This window comes from Molothrus aeneus, chromosome 3 (genome assembly GCF_037042795.1).
Source record: "Molothrus aeneus isolate 106 chromosome 3, BPBGC_Maene_1.0, whole genome shotgun sequence".
NCBI lineage: Eukaryota > Metazoa > Chordata > Aves > Passeriformes > Icteridae > Molothrus > Molothrus aeneus.
In genome coordinates, this window is record NC_089648.1 from 110,591,630 (window position 1) to 110,611,382 (window position 19,753).

General features: G+C 48.2%; 1 protein-coding gene across 1 annotated transcript; it reads right to left on the minus strand.

Moving 5' to 3' along the window:
* Nucleotides 1-2,135: 2,135 nt before the first annotated feature.
* Nucleotides 2,136-19,417, minus strand: LOC136554311 (serine protease 55-like). The gene is given in 7 exon segments (XM_066546160.1): nt 2,136-2,457; nt 13,569-13,729; nt 16,660-16,907; nt 17,891-18,080; nt 18,930-19,139; nt 19,142-19,190; nt 19,310-19,417. Coding segments are annotated over 7 exon segments (1,254 nt in total). The 3' UTR covers nt 2,136-2,169.
* Nucleotides 19,418-19,753: the final 336 nt, after the last annotated feature.

Consider the following 19,753-nt stretch of genomic DNA (forward strand, 5'->3'; position numbering starts at 1 on the left):
CAGCTGCATTTTGATTTTGAGTGACTCCAAAATATTCCTGTCAAGTCCACAATCAGAACACTCCCTGAAAACCCAAATACCCTCAGAAAAAAAGACAGCATCAAGATGTTTTCATCAGACCTAATTGTAGCCTGGAAAGTTAAACAGACGTGTCCTTTCTCACCCTGGTAATTGAACAGTGGAAGAAGTAACAGAGATGAATTCACTTTACTGAGTTTTATGATGTTTTAAATAAGGAGGGAAAGGTTTTTCCTGTTTATTTCTCTGCTGGTCTGAACTTGCAGAAGTGTTGCTCCACATAGGAAAGTGAGCCTCTTTCATGCTCTCAATTTACAAGCAGGGAAATTGAGGCACCAAGCACAAAGTTATCCCCAAATCCATTGAATAAATAAAGAGCAGGATGAATCAAAGCCCAGAGCAGCAGTGCCCTGCCTTCATTTAGCACAGACCATGATCAATTTGCAAATGCTTCTGATGGAAAAGACCTACTGGGTCATTTTGCAGGCCCCTGTAAGCCCAGGCTTTTTCCCTGCCATGTGCTGGAGACAAAAGTGCTTTATACAACCCCTACATTAAAATAATTTAAGCAGGAGGACTTCTCTCATTTCCTCTGGGGGAAACAATTCCGCAGCTGAAGAGATTGCAACATTAGGAAATATTTCCTGACGTCCATGGCTTCCAGAATCTGTTGATATATTATTAATAGAAAGGAAAATAAATATAGGTATTAATGCCAGCAGACACTGTCTGCTACTAATAGCTGTTAAAGTAATATATTCCCCTTGTTTTTAGCTCTTATTAGTCTTTTTGCAAAGGGTTACAAGACCCTTATGCATCCATTAGCCAGTCAGCCATGTGAAATTAATGTGGAGCAATTTTCATAAGCATTACTCAGAACTAATAATAATTAAGCATTATTTTCTGCTCAGATAACACAGAAAATAAAGCCTGACTTTTATGCCAAGATGGGTTTGCATTAGCTTAAGGTAAATGAATTAATTCTCATTTACAAGGCTTTTCTGCCAGCTAGCCAGAAAATATCAAGGTAATTAAAACCAATTTGTGAGGTTCTGTCCCATTGCACATTCACTGGGTTTTATCATTGCTGCAAATTGCAGGTGCTTTTATGCAAAGGTGGGACATGAAGGGGACTTTGCTGCCTCTCTCCTTCCCCATCACTTCCAAGAAAAGCTGAAACCTCCTTGTGAAGAGCAGAACATGTTTGTAATGCTGGAGATCAATAAAGGAAGGATGGAAGGATGTGAGGGACCAGCTCAGGCTGGGATGTGGAGCTGGGATGTGAAGCCCTCAGCAATTCAGGAAAAAATACACTTCTAATAGAGTGGGAAAAAAAATCTCTTTCCTTTTACTTTGCCATTGACTTGCAAGGGATTAATTTGATTATTTGTAAGACTGAAGGGTTTTTGTAGGCAGCGTTTTGTGGATAGTCCCCAAATATTTCTCTCACCACAAAATCCTAAAATGGTTTGGGTTGGAATGAACCTTAAATCCCATCCCAACCCCTTGCCATGGGCAGGGACACCTTCCACTATCCCAGATTCCTCCAAGGCCCATCCAGCCTGGCCTTGGACACTTCCAGGGATCCAGGGGCAGCCACAGCTTCTCTGGGCAGCCTCTTCCAGTGCCTCAGTGGTTCTGTCCCAGAAGTTTGACAGCACCTGAGGAGGGGCTGAGCTCTATGTGGGTGCTCTTAGTAAAAATAAAATTAGTTAAAACCAGACTAAAATAAATTAGTCCAGCTAATCTGTAAGATTCAAAAGCCCAGAGGTATCCTACAGCAGCTAATGATAATGAGTGAGTGAATCTCTTCCTCTGGGTTTCAACTTTCCAAGGGGATCGGCACCTTCAGATGCCATATCTTCACTTAGCAAACAACTGAGTCCAGTGTGACCCAGCAGTGTGGAATATCTGTGTTTTCCAGAGAATTATGGCCCTTCTTGCCCAAATCCTCCCTCCTTCATTTCATTTCATTTCATTTCATTTCATTTCATTTCATTTCATTTCATTTCTCCAGCCTCTGACTCCCTCCCTGTCTCATCATGACATCTCCTGTTGGTCCCTGTGTCCACATCAGGGACATGGAGCAGGTTGGCCTCAGAAAAAAAGAATGAAGCGGCAGTTCTGACTTTTATTTTCAAAAACCTCCTCTCAGGGTAATTTTATTGCTATTAAAAAGATGAATAAAAGGAGACAATACCCCAGAAACACCACCTGTGTTCCAGCCCTGGAACGAGCAACCCTGACGTGTGTTCCACTGTCCACACCTTCAGTGAAGAAAGGTTTTCCCCTTATGGCTGTTTCCTTCTCAATCCACTCCTGGTAGCTGAAAACAGGTGTCAAAATCCTGTGCTTTGGGTTTCCTCCACTGACGATGCCGACCTGGAACCACTTCATGGTGTCCCAGTAGCTGCAGACCAGAGGTCCCCCGCTGTCCACCTGTGGCAGAAGCAGGAATGTTACAGCTGGATCCAACCTCAGGTCCCTCAGAGCAGCCTGAGTGGGAAATTCAATCTCTGTCCCAGGTTTGTGAGGATTTGGGGAGGGGAAAAAAGGGAATTTGGATTCAAAATCTCGCAGCTCAGCCCTGAGATCCTGCAGAATAAATAGATACAGGAGGCAAGAGGAAGAGATCAGTCCCAAGCTCTGGCTCAGTGCACTGAGTCCCTGTCATTCCCAGCCTTTCCCACGTGCTCCTGTGGCCCCAGGAGGACACCTGAGACCTGCCAGCAAGAGACACCATCCCAGAGAGAAAAGGAACATTTGCTGTGACTGCTCACTCAGTCCTTGTCTCCTGTGCAAAGCTGCTGCTGGAGGTGCTGGGTACCTGCCACTGTGAATTTTGGGGGCTGGCAGCCAGAAACTGGGCAGCAGATGAACAATAATCCTGACAAATCCCTCTTGAAGCCACAGTCACTTCCCTGAAAACTTTCCTGCTGCTGCAAGACCACTCACCCAGTGTGGGCAAGGCTTCAAATGCAAGTTGCAGCCACCTCAAAAAGAGGAATATTCTCCTGGTGGCTGCTGTAGCTGGAGCACCCAGAGCACATCCAGCTCTGGAATCTCTGGACACAAACCCAGGGAGAAGAGAAAGCAGCACAAAATCCACCCAAGGCAGTGGCAACACTTTTCTGAGGAAAGGCTGTGTGAGAGCTGGGAGTGCTCACCTGGAGAAGAGAAGGATGCAGGGAGAGCTCAGAGCCCCTTCCAGAGCCTAAAGGGGCTCCAGGAGAGCTGGAGAGGGACTGGGGACAAGGCATGGACAGACAGGACACAGGGAATGGCTTCCCACTGCCAGAGGGCAGGGTTGGGTGGGATATTGGGAAGGAATTGTTCCCTGTGAAGGTGGTGAGGCCCTGGCACAGGGTGCCCAGAGAAGCTGTGGCTGCCCCTGGATCCCTGGAAGCGTCCAAGCTGGACAGGGCTTGGAGCTTGGGATAGTGGAAGGTACTAGGAGATTTTTAAGATCCTTCCAAGCCAAACCAGTCCGGGATTCCAGAACATCTTTAGTGCTGCGCAGTCCCTGCTATAAAAAAATTTCCTTCCACAGTGGGCTTGAATCTTTTTTTCCACCTTTTCTGACCAGCACTCGTGGTAAACAAATTCAATACAAATCCATTTCCTAAGACAGCAAACTTTACTGGGAAATGTTGTCCTTCCCTGTTTGCACACTACTTTGGGAAACATCTTTGTCATTAATGGATGAAACCCCTTCTGCCAGCAGCTACCCTGAGCTAACACACATTAATTAACGAGCAAGGAAGGGGCTGAAGTTCCCTGTGCAGCTCATCAGCACTCGCTGAAGTTTATGGCTGAATTCCCACTCCAGTAGCTGGAGGGCTCTGGTCATTAATATTCTTATCTTTTCTTTATTTTTCCTTTTTTCTTTCAGTTCAGTATTCATTCAGGAGTTAAAAATTAAGATAAATGCAGAGGAAATGTTTGTAGAATCACAGAATGTCCTGAGCTGGAAGGGATTAACAAAGACAAGAGATTTAGGCTGGAAAAGACCTTTCAGATTATTGAGTCCAAACTCATAAAATCAACACTGTTTGTTGTTATTATAGCCACATCCTTGCATCTCAAGCAGTGCTGCTGGACCCTCTTCAGACTCAGCATCTAAAAGAGGTTTCCCGACCCCATTTCAGCCAAGAATTGCCGTGAAAACCACAAAGGTGACCTTGGAGCCGCTCCTTGGCGGTGGCATCCCTCTGGGATCAATGAGCATCCACACACGATTCGATTCCCGGGGATTTCACTGCGGATACCCTCGGGGCAGGAATGGGCTAAGGCATTATCCTGGAGGCGAGAGGAAGGCGCTGGGAGCCTCCCACACCGGGATAAGCAACGGAGGCTGGAGAGTGGGACCCCGGGATGCTCCGCTCCAGTTTTTCCCAGCAGCAAAAAAAAAAAAAAAAAATTAAAAAAAAAAAAAAAAAAAGGAGTATTTCAGTACCGGTCGAGGTCTTGCACAGATCACTTTCAGCTCCAGTTTGGAGGCTGTTTACACTCGTAAAGTATCTTCCTTCCCGGAGCAGCAGTGAATTCCTGATGCCCTGTGACTGTCCCCGCGGGAATTGTCGCATCGCAGCAGGGCAGGGATGCGGACTGGAGGCAGAGCCAGAGATCCCCATTTAAACCCTGCTTCCCTCTCAAACCAGATCTGCTCTTCCCTTCTTTTCCTCTTTAACCACGTCCGTTCTGTTCCCTGCCCGGTTGGTGGGGAAATGGGGATGTTTGGGGGATCGGTGATTTAAATCTCGGGCAGGGAGGGAGTTCAGGAATGCTCTGAGCAACCCAGGCAGCAGCTGCAAATCCATTTCCCTAATCCATGAGCCCTGGCACCCAAATCCTGATCTCTTTCCACACGGGCTGAGCTGCTCTGCTTCCTGGGTGCTATTTCTCACATGCCATTTCTCTTAACTTCAGCTATTTTACATGAGGACTTTATCACAAGATGGGCCAAATCATCCTCTCCGTATGATAACCTCACATAATTACAGCAGCCTGGATGAATCAAGAGCCTGGTTTTTATAGGACTAAAGATGGAGAGGACAAACTCAGTCCTCGGGCACTTCTGAATATCCCTGTATCCACCTTAAGCCTTCAGGAATGCCGGCCCAAGGTTTTCCATCCTTGTGTAGGAGAGGGTGTGAGAGGAGCGAGTTTTTGAGTGCTGGGACAATTATCTCAGCTCTGTGATGCTTCCAGTAATGCTAATTTAATGAACGCTCAGGTTAATGACTCTGAGGATCGAAGAATTATTAAAGGCTGCTTTTTCAGGCTCCTGCATCCTGGTGCTGAAACAATGCTGGTCAGCAGCACACACCAGATACCTGCTCCTGCTTTTCCCTCTAAGTGCCAAGTTTCTGGATGGGAAAAACCAAACTAAAAATAGCAGCTTTGCTTCTGTTTCATGTTTCTTGTCATCTCGAAGATGACTGAAAAGCAAATGCAACAAATCAGATCTGGTGCTGAACTTCTGCCTTAAACATGTTAATCCTCCCATTAGGAGAGGTGAAAGCAATGATACATTCACTGATAAATAGCTGTGGGTTGTACAAAATCTGTCACTGCCTAACGAGGTGCTTTGTTCACTGAAGCTGACCAAAAATTTCATCTTTTTCACTGCAGCCAAAACCTTTTTTTTTTTTTTTTTGTGAGCATCAGGAGCCTTTCTGCTGCCTTTAGTGGGCTTTGGATCAAAAGTGTAATCTCTCTTTTACATTGGTATTTGCGTCTGCAGCACAGTCATTGATCAGAACAAACATGTTCAGCCACATAAATCTTCTGAGGTGGGAGAAGCTCTGGGGGTGGGAGAACAACTCATCTGATCCTCATTAGGTGGATGCACAATTTGGATGCACAAGTCATTGCTGCTTTCATTTTCATGTTGGTGAGCTCTGTGCAAATTGGAGACAATCAGCAAGGGAATAACAACACTGGGAATAACAGCAGTGCCCATCAGAGCTGCCCTGGCTGCTGGAGGCAGAATGTCATTTGCCCAGATGTTCCCAGCTGTCTCTAAAGTGGGAGGAAGGAGGTCGTGGCCACGTTAATGTGCAGGTGTCAGAAAGGCAGCAGGTAATACAGGGCAGCTGGGCTCCTCTCACACAAACCCTTTGAGAACCTTCAGCTCCTCTGTCCCTCCATCCCCTGGCTGGAAAATGGGAGAAGATGACCCAAATTCACCCAGTGTGATGTCAGCAAGGCCATTAGTGACTGCAGTGGCACAGACAGAGCAGATGCCTCTGGCCAAAGCCCTGTGGCCCAGACTCCTGTCTCTGGCTGTCAAGTGCTCAGGGGAGGAGGAGGAGGAACAGGACCAGTATTTACAGAGTTGTATTTACATCCCAGTGGTTAATGGCCTCAGAGAGATCTTCATCCAGGAAATTGCCTAATTGGTTTTTTGAATCCATTTATCCCTTAAGGATAAATACCCACAACATCCTGGTCAGCAACTCCCGTAGTTTAATTATCTGATGGAAGAAAAACACTTCCTTCTCTCTGTTTTAGGTCTGCTGCCTGATAAGGCCATCTGACACCCCTCCTTCATGTGCTTGGAGCAGCAGTGACACGAGGACAGCTCTTGACTCCTCTCCATGCTGCCCATGAGGTTGGAAATGTGTCACATCCCCGTCAGACATCTTTCCTGCAAGCCTCAGAGTCTTGCTCTGCAATTCCCTGTGCTGCCAGGAGCTCTTCCATGTCCCTGTTCACCTTTCCTGTTCCACTTCCCTCCTTTTCTGAAATTACCACTCCTTTCTCAGATGGAATGGACAGGAATCACACACAGGGAGGCTCCCGGAGTAGTGCCCTGGCACAACACATTTGCTTTGCCACTTATTCCTGTCCTAACAATTCCAATGCTCTCATTGCCCTTTTGACCTCCCCAGAGCCTCAAGCTGATATTTTTGAAGGACTAGCCATAGTTCTTCTGACATGGTAATAGCTAAATTAGAGCCTATTATGGCCAGTGTACAGCTGGAATTGCTTCTCCATATATCCATTACTTTTTCTTTATCAATGATGAGCTGCAGCTGCTGTTTTAACCCCCAGTCACTCAGAATAATGGGACCTGCTGCACCTCTGCACAGCCACCTTTCACTTTGACTCCTTTGAAAAATGCTGTGGCATTGGCCAACTTGGTCATCTTGGCATTTGCCCTCCTGGAACATCAAAATTCCTTGCATGGATGCCAACAAAACTATCCCTGTAAGTTCTTTCTCTGTTCAAATCCCTTCCGCTTCATGACAGCTCAGTTTCTCCATGAACCCTTGCTGACGAATCTCCTTGCAAGAGTTTTGGGAATCTCAGAACATGTTAGATGGTTGAACCACCCTCTTCCACAGGGTTGGCAACTGCTTTAAAGAATTTAGATGTGCCTGTGAGTCACAGCTTCCCCTCAGAGCTGTCACTGAATGAGAAATGGCTCCTCTGAGTCATCACAGCCATTCCCCACTCCCAGGGCAAGCTGGGATTTTGTGTTCAGCTGGATCCAGAGGAGCTCTGCTCCCCACCAGGCACACAAAGCCAAGCTGGACTCCCAAACAGCTTCAGTCTGAGGGAGTAAAATCTACAACCCAGAGGAAGAAAGCATAAGAGACGCCCAGCATCATCCTCCTCATCATCCCAGGGTCTTGCATTGGGAATTTCTCACAGATTAAAGAATGAAGCCATCAGAGCCTGCCTGTGCTCACTTGTCTGCCCACACCATAAAATGATAAAGTGATGAAAGCCCTAAAAACTCATGGAAAACTGTTCTGATTCTTGTGAGCTGCACATCAAAGGACCCTTCAGAAGAAAACTGAAGGGACTGCAAATGCAGAAACACCTCTCCACTGCTTTGTTCTGAGGCTTCCCAGGACACCTTCCTGCTTAAAGCAATCTGTCCCTCAGGGAAAAGAAACACCTCATGGTGGTAGCAATAGTTCAGTGATGGGAAATCCATGACAAGGGTGGGGAGTGGATCACTCTCTTCCATAGGAAAAAAGGAAACAGCCTCAAATTGCACTACAGGAGGTTTACATTGAATATTATGAAATATTCCTTCAGTGAAAGGGTTGTCCAGCCCTGGCACATCTGCCCAGGGTAGTGGTGGAGTCACCAACCCTGGAAATGTTCAGAAAACAATTGGATGTGGCACCTGGAGACATGGTTTTGTGGTGGCCTTGGCAGTGCTGGGGGAATGGTTGGACTCAATGATCTCAGAGGGATTTTCCAACCTCAGCGATTCTGTGATTCTATTTTTAAGGTAAGATACAATAATAAAGTACTTTTCTGCAGTTTGGAATAACTTTGGAGTGAAATGTGGATAGTTTTGCCTCCTGGCCCTAGGGAACATTTGGCTGATAGGCAGATGTTCCAGATTGCAAGGCAAGATGTATTCTATCACCATCTGTATGGCAGCTGCCTTTTGTCAAGTGGGCAGCTTGCCTTATCTCTTCCAAATCACTCCTCCCTCTGGGGAGACATCTGCTGATAAGAGGCTGTTGAATGTCACTGCATGACTGATAAAAACTACAGCATCCCATTGGGAGATGTGAGCCCAGAGGGAGGAGCCAAGCATTCCTACCCGGATATAATCTGGAGGTTCTAGAATACCAGCACAGATGTTTCACTGGATTCCCCAGAGGAACAGCAGCTGCCTCTTTCTTTCACTGGATCTTCAGAGGAAGACTACACCCTGTTCTACAGGATCCCTGCTCCAGCAGAACCACACCTGACACTCCAGGAGGGCTGCAGCCACATTTCCAATGGAACTACTACCAGCACCCTGACCCACACGGTGTCAGGTTGTGTTCTGACTCTGTCAGTGTTGTTTTAGTTTACTGCGTTGTTATTTTTATCCTTTTATTTTTTCTTCCCTATTAAAGAACTGTTATTTCCTGCTCCCATATTTTTGCCTGAGAGACCCTTAATTTAAAATTTATAGCAATTCAGAGGGATGGGAGGGTTTACATTCTCCATTTCAGGGGAGGCTCCTGCCTTCCTTAGCAGACTCCTGTCTTTTAAAACTGAGACAGCAGAAGGACCTCAGAACTCCTGTGGATGCCCCCCATCCCTACAGACTGCAGCCAGACCATAATTTAACCACCTCTGTTCAGGTGTTTCGAGCAGCTTCAGGGACTGACCACACTATCCTGGTTTGTGCTCTTCTCCTTGAATCCATGACAACTGCCTATAAAAACACAGTTTTCATTTACTGGATCCTTTCCTTCAGAAAATTCTATTTCAAGTCTTTCTTGGCAGTTTTGGGGCCATGTTTGGACCAGCAAAAGGAGGCAAGACCTTGTGAAAGGATGTCAGAGCTTTTCCAGTGCCAGTGTCAGGCTCCCATTGCAGTCACTGGAGCAAAGGTTGAGGTGGGAGCAGTGGGATACCAGGGGATATCCTGGGGTGTCTAATAGAGAATTAAATGTAAACAACTGTCCTGCCTTGGAGCCAAGTGCCCCTCTCTGAGCTAAACCCCTTCAGCTGGATTTCAGTTCATGGGGAGCAATAAACACACACAAAGGGCTTGATGTCATTTTAACACAGATGCTTGAATCAACCTCAGTGATTCCCATCACCAGGGGATTTTTTTTTCTCCCTGTTGATGGAAAAGTGGCTCTGTAGATGCTGATGTTTATAAAATAGACATTTGTGAAATGGCTGGAAAACCCCATCCAGGTTTGCACAAAAACTGCTGCTTTTGCTCCAGCTCTGTGGGGTGAGAGCCTTGAGCATATCCCAGAGGCTGTAAATGGCATTTTCAGAGATGGGACAAGGGGAAATGGCTTTAACCTGAAAGAAATCAGGGTTAGATGGGATATTGGGAAGGAATTCTTCCCTGTGAGGGTGGTGAGGCTCTGGCGCAGGGTGCCCAGAGAAGCTGTGGCTGCCCCTGGATCACTGAAAATGTCCAAGGCCAGGCTGGACAGGGCTTGGAGCAACCTAGGATAGAGGAAGGTTGGAACCAGATGATCTTTAAGGCCCCTTTAAACCCCAACCACTGTGTGATTTATGGCCAAAATCCCCCCTACTGCAGGCTGTAGGAGGGGGTGGATACCTGCAGCCCAGGACTCACCTGAGCTGGAACCACCCCACTGCTCCTGGGGGTCACAGAACAATTCCTGCCCCTGGAATCAGAGCAGGGCCTGGCCCCCTTCATGTGCTGCTGAACTGTAGGTGACCTGTGACTCCAGCTGAACACACTTTGTCCTAATCACCACATCAGAGCTCTCCCCACAGCCCCTCTGAACTATAATTGGGCCATTTACTGAGTTTTGCCTGGGCAGGGAAGGCACTGAAGGAGGCATTTGCTTTGTAAGCCCCTTATACTCTAATTTTTGTTCAAGTTACCATTGCATCAGAGCCTAACAAAAGATGCTTAAGAAAGCAAGGAATGAGACATCAATTGTGGTTCATGGGGTCACGGAAGAAATGTAGCACACAGAAAAATAATACATAGGCCATCTCCAGTGTCTGTTCTTTAGCACTTGTACCCCCTGAACATCCATTAATGTTAATGTTTATGACTAAATAGAACTATAAGTCAATTACAGCTCCTGGTAGTGTTAATTCCCAGCCAATCCATATATTTGTCTGCAGAACTGCCAGGGAATTGGGATAGAATAGATTTTTCTTTTTAAGGGAATGGATTCTTATTTTTAGGTACAAATACTCGGGAGCTCTGCTATTCAATCTCCTTGAGTTATTGGAGGAACATGGACAGTTATCCACAAATTAGGCTGGTCTGGTATGAGGGCAGCTGGTGAAATGTCTGAGTCTTTTTATTCTTGGCTTTTCTATTCATGGGGTGGCCTCAAGCTGCACCAGGGGAGGTTCAGGTTGGACATCAGGAGGAATTTCTTCCACTATCCCAGGTTGCTCCAAGCCCTGTCCAGCCTGGCCTTGGACAATTCCAGGGATGGATCAGCCACAGCTTCACCTGTGCCAGGGCCTCACCACCCTCACAGGGAAGAATTCCTTCCTAATATCCCATCTAAGTATCTCTTCTTCTGGTTTAAAACCTTTGTCCTGTCACTGTGTCCCCATGTGAAAAGTTGTTCCCTCCATCACAGTTCACAGATTTGGATCCTGGTGTGGATCATGTGGACTTACAACCTCGATTCCAGCAACTTCCCTGCCTTAGCCTGGCTCTGGACATGAAAGCATGTATCCTGATCCTCAGCAAATCCCAGGAAATGTTAATACCAGGCTTTTATCTCCTCTGTGTCCAGACTTCCTTGGGCTGCAGCTACTGGAGCCAACTCAGCATCTCCAGGGTTTGTTCCCTGACCAGGAATCTCTGCCTTGCCGGAGCTTTTAATCCTTCCTGGCCTCTCCCCAGGGACTCATGGGTGGCTCCTGGTCCATGCAAGAGCTGGAGCTGGAAGTCCCTCAGGAGACAGCTGGATGGAGCAGACCAATGCCATGCCCAGGGCTGCTTTGTCTCCATGACAGAGATGAGGATGTGAAGGATTTGGGCATTTTGAAATCTGGCCTCACTCTCATCTGACACAAACCCTGCAATCCTCACAGGCAATCCTCATACTGTCCACGGTGCAGATGCATTGTCCAGGTCTGTCCCTCACTCCAAGAGGGACATTGAGGGGCTGGAGCATGTCCAGGGAAGAAAATGGAGCTGGGGAAGGGGCTGAAGCACCAGGAACAGCTGAGGAGCTGGGAAAGGGGCTCAGCCTGGAGAAAAGGAGGCTCAGGGGGGCCCTTGTGGCTCTGCACAACTCCTGACAGGAGGGGACAGCCAGGGGGGTCGGGCTCTGCTCCAAGACAAGATAAGGGAACCCAGCCTCAAGCTGTGCCAGGGGAGGTTTACATTGGATATTGGAAAAAATTTCTTCCCTGCAAGGGTGGGGCTGCCCAGGGAGGTTTGGAGTCCCCATCCCTGGAGGTGTCCAAGGAAGGACTGGATGTGACACTCAGTGCTCTGGGCTGGGGACAAGGTGGGGATTGGTCACAGGATGCACTCAGTGATCCTGGAGGGCTTTTCCAACCTAAAGAATTCTGGGATTCTGCCCAGTGGTCCCTGCTGCAGAAGAAGCATCAGGTTCAGCCCTGTCCTGTCCCAGGCCATGACAGGGACAAGCCACAGGGTTGCTGACCCAGACTGGTGAGGTCAAAATGTGTCCCCCATGGCTTTATTCAGGACTTCTCAGAAATCCAGGAAACCATCCAGCAGCAAAACACTTCCCCTCCAGCAAATCAGCAAAATCTGGTGGCAAGTCCTGTCATTGTTTCATCCCTGAAAAGTACAACTTCTGTCCTCAGCTCTGGTTTTGTCCTGTTCCCTTTATTCCAGTTTACAAAGCATTCCTGCCTGGTCAAGATCCCACTAAAATCAGAGAGATGCTGAATTCTGTGTTTTTTCACCCATGCAAAGGACATGTGCTTCCACTGCTTGGAAGTCTCACATTCCTACTTCATTCCTCAGACAACTCTGACAGGATTGTGGATCTAAATAGCTGCTTCATCGGCTTTCTGAGTCCAGGAGATTAATTTTTCTGGGAACAAGTGCTCCTGCTATTTCACCAGCATCATTCACCCACAGAACTTCAGGCTAGGCTGGGCTGGGCAGTGCATCCTTTAATCATGTTAATGTTATCCTCTGGCAGGTTTCTTTCTAAGATTTTTTGATTTAATTTAATGGAGGTGAAAGTCACTCCTTGGATGGTTTCAGAGGCAGATGCTCTCTGGCTAATCACAAAATCATTTTGCAAAGGAAACTTTCCCTCAGAGTCCCATGGTCCTGGTGCCCCCAGCCTGTGCCTAAAGGTCAGGGGATCTCTCTCTGTCCTGGGTGCTGGTTTAGTTCCTCCAATGAGTAATTCCTATAGGATGGAGATGCCCAACCATGTGTCTCCCCATCCAGACCCCTCCAAGCCCATGGACATGTATAAAATACACCTGGATGAGTCATGGAGCAACCTGGGAGAGTGGAAGATGTCCCTGTCCATGGCAGGGGGGTGGAACTGGGTGAGATTTAAAGCTCTGTCCAACCCAAACCATCTGTGATTCCTAAAAAAAAAACATTTCCCAGTAGAGGAGGGAAATCTCAGTCTGGAACCAGAGGCTGCAGGAGAGCCCAGTCCTTGCCAGTCTCTCAGGAGAGGGGTTGGAATTTGGGTGCCATGAAAGACAAGGTGAATTTTTGGCTTCCAGACTTCATTTGACACCAGGACAGCGATCCTGGGGGTGGAATGTGCTGTGAGGGCACAAGCTGTGAGCGAGTTTTGCCTCATTTGGGTGTTTGTGTCAGCTCCCTGATATCAAATACTGCTCAGACTGTAATTTAGGCTTGAAAAGTCCCTCATTCTCTGTCACCAACACACTGCCACAAGATGTGACTCATTCTGGCACCCACAGACTGGCCAAGCACATTTGGGTCAGAGCCAAGACCTCATCTGAGAAATGTTTCTTATTTAAATTAAATAAGAATACCCTCAGATTAAACTTCCCTCCCAATTATTTTGCCTTGAAGCTCCTGGACAACCATTCCTGCCTCCTTTCAGGGTGTAACCTGAAGCAGACCAGGGTGGTCCCTTTACCTGGCAGCCTCTTCCTCCTCCTCCTCCTCCTCCTCCTCCTCCTTCTCCTTCTCCTTGCTCTGTCTCAGCACACATAATGCCCCCCACGAGGTGTGGGATGTGCTCCAGGCATTTCTCCCTGCTGATCAGCTTCACCCTTGTTTTCTGCAGCACAGGGGGTGCTGCAGCAAATGAAAAGAGAAGGATCAACAAAGCTGCTGGAGATTTCCCTTGGGAAGAACCTCAGCTGGATTTCTAAAGCATCTCAGGGCAATGGGGTCTCTGGGCAGAACTGTAGGGTTTGGGGTCACAGGGGTTCCCCAAGTGTTGGCAATGATGAGTTTGTGCTCCTGAGTTTCTCACAGAATCACAGAATGGTTTGGGTGGAAAAAGACCTTAAGGATCATCCAGTGCCACCCCTGCCATGTGCAGGGACACCTTCCACTATCCCAGGGTGCCCCAAGCTCTGTTCAGCCTCGCCTTGGACACTGCCAGGGATGCCAGACTACTGGGAAACCCCCAAAGGGATGGATTTTCCTGCTGGTGGTCTCAGTGATCACCTGAGATGAGCTGTCCTGCACACCTGGGGTTCCTCACTCATGGTTTTTTGGGAATTCAGTCTGAGGGGCTTTTCATGGGATCTTGTCCAAGCCCCTGCAGATCAAAGTCCACTGAGCTTTCCCCAGAATTCTAATCTTAGAATTATAGAATCATGGAATAATTTACATTGGAAACAACCTTTGAATCATTCAGTCCAACCATTCCCCCAGCACTGCCAAGGCCACCTCTGACCCATGTCCCCAAATGCCACGTCCACATAGCTTTGAAATTCCTCCAGATGTGGAGACTCCACCACTGCTCAGGGCAGATGTTCCAATGCCCAACAACTCTTCCAGGGAGGAATTTTTTTCCTAATATCCAATCTAAACATTGTTTTCCCCAGGGAGGGCTGCAAGGCCACACCTCACCCTGCTGTATCTTCACAAAGTGACACAAAGGAAATATCTGCTTTATTCTTCCCTTGGGTTGGGAATACAGAAATCACAGCTGGCACCTGCAAGTGACAAAGAGACTGAAAAATGCGCTGGGCTACTTGGAAACCCCAATTATTTCACCCATGTTTCTCTCCAAAGTGAATCTGAGACTGAAGGATAAAACTGAGACCTTCAGATTGTTTGGAACTCACTCCTTGTTTCATATTTCGCTGTGCCAAATCCTCCCAGAACCTGCAGGAAACTGCCACTCAATGACAAGATCCAAAAGATGGAAAGTTGTCACATCCCTTTTCCAGCTAAGATGGAAGTGCCCAAAGATGAAAATGCTTTGGTGAAGGAATCTCCAGGAGGCTGAAGCTCTCCTGTTATGGAGAGAAGCTGGGAGTGTTCACCTGGAGAAGAAAAAGCACTGGGAAGACTTTAAAACTTCTTCCAGAGCCTAAAGGAGGTCCAGGAGATCTGGAAAGGGTTTTGGGACATGGGATGGAGGGACAGGACACAGGGAATGGCTTCCCACTGCCAGAGGGCAGGGATGGATGGGATATTGGGAAGGAATTTTTGGCTGTGAGGGTGGTGAGGCCCTGGCACAGGGTACCCAGAGATGCTGTGGCTGACCCTGTATCCCTGGAAGTGTCCAAGGCCAGGCTGGACAGGGCTTGGAGCAACTTGGGATAGTGGAAGGTGTCCCTGGCCATGGCAGGGGGTGGCACTGGATGGATTTAAAGGTCCCTTTCAACTCTAAACCATTCCATGATTCCATGATCCTATGGATCAAGTTCAATGCTATGTAACTACTCAACAGAAAACAGGAACATGTTACCTTGGTGAAGTGGGAGAGCTTCAAAACTATGAGAGTGCTGTGTGTTACTGTTGAGGGAGCAAAATGAAGCTTAAGAAGGCAAATGCAGAGTTTCATGGGAAAAACAAACAAACAAACAAACAAACCAGCAATTGGAGCAGAATAGCAAGGATTCAATGAGATGTTCACTTACTGCATCCTGGGAAGGACCACTCGAGCTCCAAGGCACCCCCCTGCCCTCCCAGTCCTGATTAATTCTTTCCAGTAATGAATCAGCTCATTGGCTAATTAGTGACATTTGTTCAGGACAGACATTTTGGGTCACAGTGCTGGAACTGCTTTCATTAGGGCCTAACTGAGATCAATTAGCAACAGCAATCTGCAGTCCTAAATGAGTAAAGGAAGGAGTGGCCAGAACCAATAAGTCAATCCAGCTCATAGAGGCATTAAGCCAAGACAGCCCCAGACCTTCATTTCCTTTAGTCCAGACCATTTTAGACCCAGCCTAACTGGGTGATTCATAGAATATCCCAAGCCGAAGTTACTCACAAGGATCCTACAAGATGAAAAGTGTTCAAGACCCAGATGGATGGGGCTCTGAATAACCTGGGACAGTGGAAGGTTTCCCTGCCCCTGGCAGGGGGTTGGAATAAGATGAGCTTTAAGGTCCCTTCCAGCCATAATAATCCCATGATTCTGTGCTAATTTACCCACCAGGGGGAAGCTTGCCTTAATCTGGCTGCCAAAATGAGGTCCAAAGTTGGGATGTGGTGCCAAAATGAGGTCCAAAGTTGGGATGTGGTGCCAAAATAGGTCCCAGATTTTGCTCTGGGGGTCTGTTGGTGTCTGGTTCTTGCCCTGAACAGGGAACTGGTGGATGTGCAGAGGCTGGGGGGGTTTGGATGCATAAACCATCTTGGCATCTTCAGTGTCATGCTTTCTATAAGCTACAAGAACGTAAAATTTGGTGGGTGATTGGTCGATGATTTATCATCATGGTTTGTATTTTTGTTTGGTTTTTTGGGGAGGGTAGTTCTGGGGTTAATTCTATGTTTGGGGGTGGTTGTAGAGTGATGATGATGGTTGATTGTTGTTTTTGATATTAGGAAATCTAGAGGAAGGTTAATTGAAAGTGTATTGATGACAAGTGATTTGGACAATGTAGGGATATATGGTTTAATTATTCGACAAAAAAAAAAAAAAAGTCAAGATAAAAAAAGGTGGGGAGTGAAACTTTGATCTGGGAAACCCCTCACGGGAGAGGACAGCCACAAACCCCATCTTCCATCAGCAAATGCATGTCCCCCCAGCACCTCACCTGCACTTGTGCTCTCCCAGCCAGAAGCCCAGCAGTGCTGCCAGGTGTCCCTGTCACACACGAAGGGCAGGCAGACGGGAATCTTCTCCGTGCTGAACTCGATGGGGCTGCTGAGCAGGATCAGGGCAATGTCATTTTGCAGGCTGGTTCTGTTGAACTCCTCGTGCAGGATCAGGCTGTCTGGGTTGCACTCTTCCAGAGGGAGGCTGAGGTTAACTCCCCCCACTGCCACCGTCAGATCTGATGGCCTTAAAAACAAAACAGGGCATGGAGAACATGAAGGATTTGGGTTGTGAAGGTTGGTGGCTCCTCCCCAGAGCAGGGCACGATGGTGGCTTAGGCAGTTCAGCTGTAAATACCCAAGGAATTTACCCTCACTCCTAGGAAGGGATGGTTTCCAGGGCAGAGGGGTGCAGAGGTAGAATGTGAGTGAATGTTATAAATAACCCAGCCTGTACCAAACAGATGGAATGGTGTGGATCTTTTGGATCTCTGTGCCCTGAGCTGGCTGCTCAGACCCTGCTGTCCCCAGCCAGCTGCTCCAGGCTGTGCTGCCACAGGTCATTTGTCACCAAGCAGTCTCAGCTGCCACATTTTGGAGGGGACTCACAGAGGGCTGGGCTCTGCCCCTGGACACTGCATGGAGTTGATTTACCCAGAATTTGGTGTTTTAAACTCAAAATCTCCATGAGGTAAAGGTGTTTGGCATGTGAAAGCAAAGGTAATTTGGGGGATACTATGAGCCAGAAATGGAATACATCAACTTTTACAAGGTGCTGGAACAAGTGCACAAGATGTGCTATCAGAACAGCATCAGGGGCATTTATCCAAGGCTGCTCAGGCCATCCCTCAAAGTACTGAGGGATGAACCCAACCACATCCCTCAAAGTATTCCCCTTCTGCTTGAACCCAACCACATATCCAGAAGTCAAAACTCTGGGAACACCAGGAAATTAATTAACCCAAGAAAATCAAAAAAGTCCAAAGGCATTGAAAATGGTTATGCAGATTTCTGCACATTTCTGTGTCCCCCCAGAGGAGACAGCCCCTGCTTTCAGGGCTCAGTCACACAAATGGTGGCACAGGAGGAGATGCACAACCTGCACCCACCAGGAGGAATGCCATCCCCACAAATGGTGGCACAGGAGGAGATGCTCATCCTGCACCCATCAGGAGGAATTTCATCCCCCTCCCCATGCCTGGGCTGCCCTCCCACCCCTGGAGCACTCACAGCTCATCTGCAAAGCAGTGGGCTGCAGTCAAAATCCACAGGGCACTGATGATGGTGCCTCCACAGATGTGCTTCCCACGGCTCTGGATGCTCACGTGCCACGGGAATTCCCCGGGGGTGACGTCTGTCCCTGTCCCAATCCTCTTGCCAGTGCTCTGGAAGGACTCGTAGGATGGTCGGAGGCCACAGCCTGGGTACAAAAAGGGACATTTTGGACACATTCAGCAGTGTCACAGCCTCTGCTGGACAGGGGCAGGGACATCCCTGAGCACTGAAATAGAAATATCCATGGAATTAGAGGAACAGAGAGGTTGGGGTTGGAAAAATAATTTTTCCAATTCCATTCCAGCTCTAATTTACACCAGACCAAGTTGATCCAAGCCTCATCCAACCTGGCCTTGGACAATTCCAGGGATCCAGGGGCAGCCACAGCTTCTCTGGGCAACCACAGCCAGGGCCTCATCACCCTCACAGCCCAATATCCCATCCCAATATCCCATCCATCCCTTCCCTCTGGCAGTGGGAAGCCATTCCCTGTGTCCTGTCCCTCCATCCCTTGTCCCCAGTCCCTCTCCAGCTCTCTGGGAGCCCCTTTAGGCACTGGAAGGGGCTCTGAGCTCTCCCTGGAGCCTCCTCCAGGTGAACACCCCCAGCCTGGCTCCAGAGCAGAGGGGCTCCAGCCCTTGGAGCATCTCTGTGGGTTCCTCTGGTCTCTCTCCAGCAGCTCCACGTCCTTCTGCCGTTGGAGCCCAGGTCTGGGGCAGCTCTGCAGGTGGGGTCTCAGCAGAGTAAAGGGTGAGAATGCCCTCCCTGGATCTGTTATTTGATCCCTCCCAAAGTGACATCCGTGTCACCTCCCCAAACCTAAACTCTGCCAAGCACTGCCCAGGAATTTGGGGTGGGAGGGACCATTGACCATGTCCCATAGGCAGGTGGGATAAAATCCTTGTTTAGGGGGTGGAAGGTGCATCAGGCTGCAGCACAGGCCACACCTTTATTCCCTCAGCAGAAGGAATGAGCCCAGACCCATTTCACTTACCCACATTTAAATATTCTGCAGCTCTTCTGTGCTGAGAATGCTGAGAAACAAAACCTGCCTGGACACTGCTGGTCAGGGAAGCTAAACAGGAGAGGGTGAGGAGCAGCATCTCGATCCAGCCTCGTCCAACACTCTCCCAGAGCTCTCAGAGCAGTGATGCCTCTGCAGATGCCTCAGGACATGGCCTGCATTCCATGTCAACACAACCCAGGTGACATCACAGCACCCGCTCCTTCCTGGGCGTGCAGCACTTGGATGCTCCTTCCCAAGGCAAAAGGGTCACTGAGGGCAAGCTCAGGGATTTCCGAAAGGTTTCTGGTTTGCTCTGGCTCTCACAGGGACAGGGCAAAGTGGAATTCCTGTCTGTATCCTGGGCTAACCTCACAGGATGTGGCAATGGGGGATTTCATGAGCTGGGTGCTGTAGCCCTTGCTGGATCTTGAACCGTCTTTGAAGACCTCAGGAGCTCTATCAGCTTTCAGCTTCATCTCCAAAGCCTATCGTCACTTTAATTTTCTCATTTCCTGGTAATTTTCTCAGTTAGACCATGCCTGGGTTATTGACTTGAATGTACTTAAACAGGAGAGTTGCTCCATCCCTGGAAATGTTCCAGGCCAGGTTGGACAGGGCTTGGAGCAAATTGGGATAGTGGAAAGTGTCCCTGCCCATGGCAGGAGGCGAGCCTGGATGGTCTTTAAGGTCCCTTCCCACCCAAACCATCCTGGGATTCTGTGTTTGTAGGAAAAAGCAGCTCTGTCAAAGGACAATTTTCAGAGTGCCCAATCAAAACCCTCAAATCAAAATCAAATCAAGGATGCCAGTAA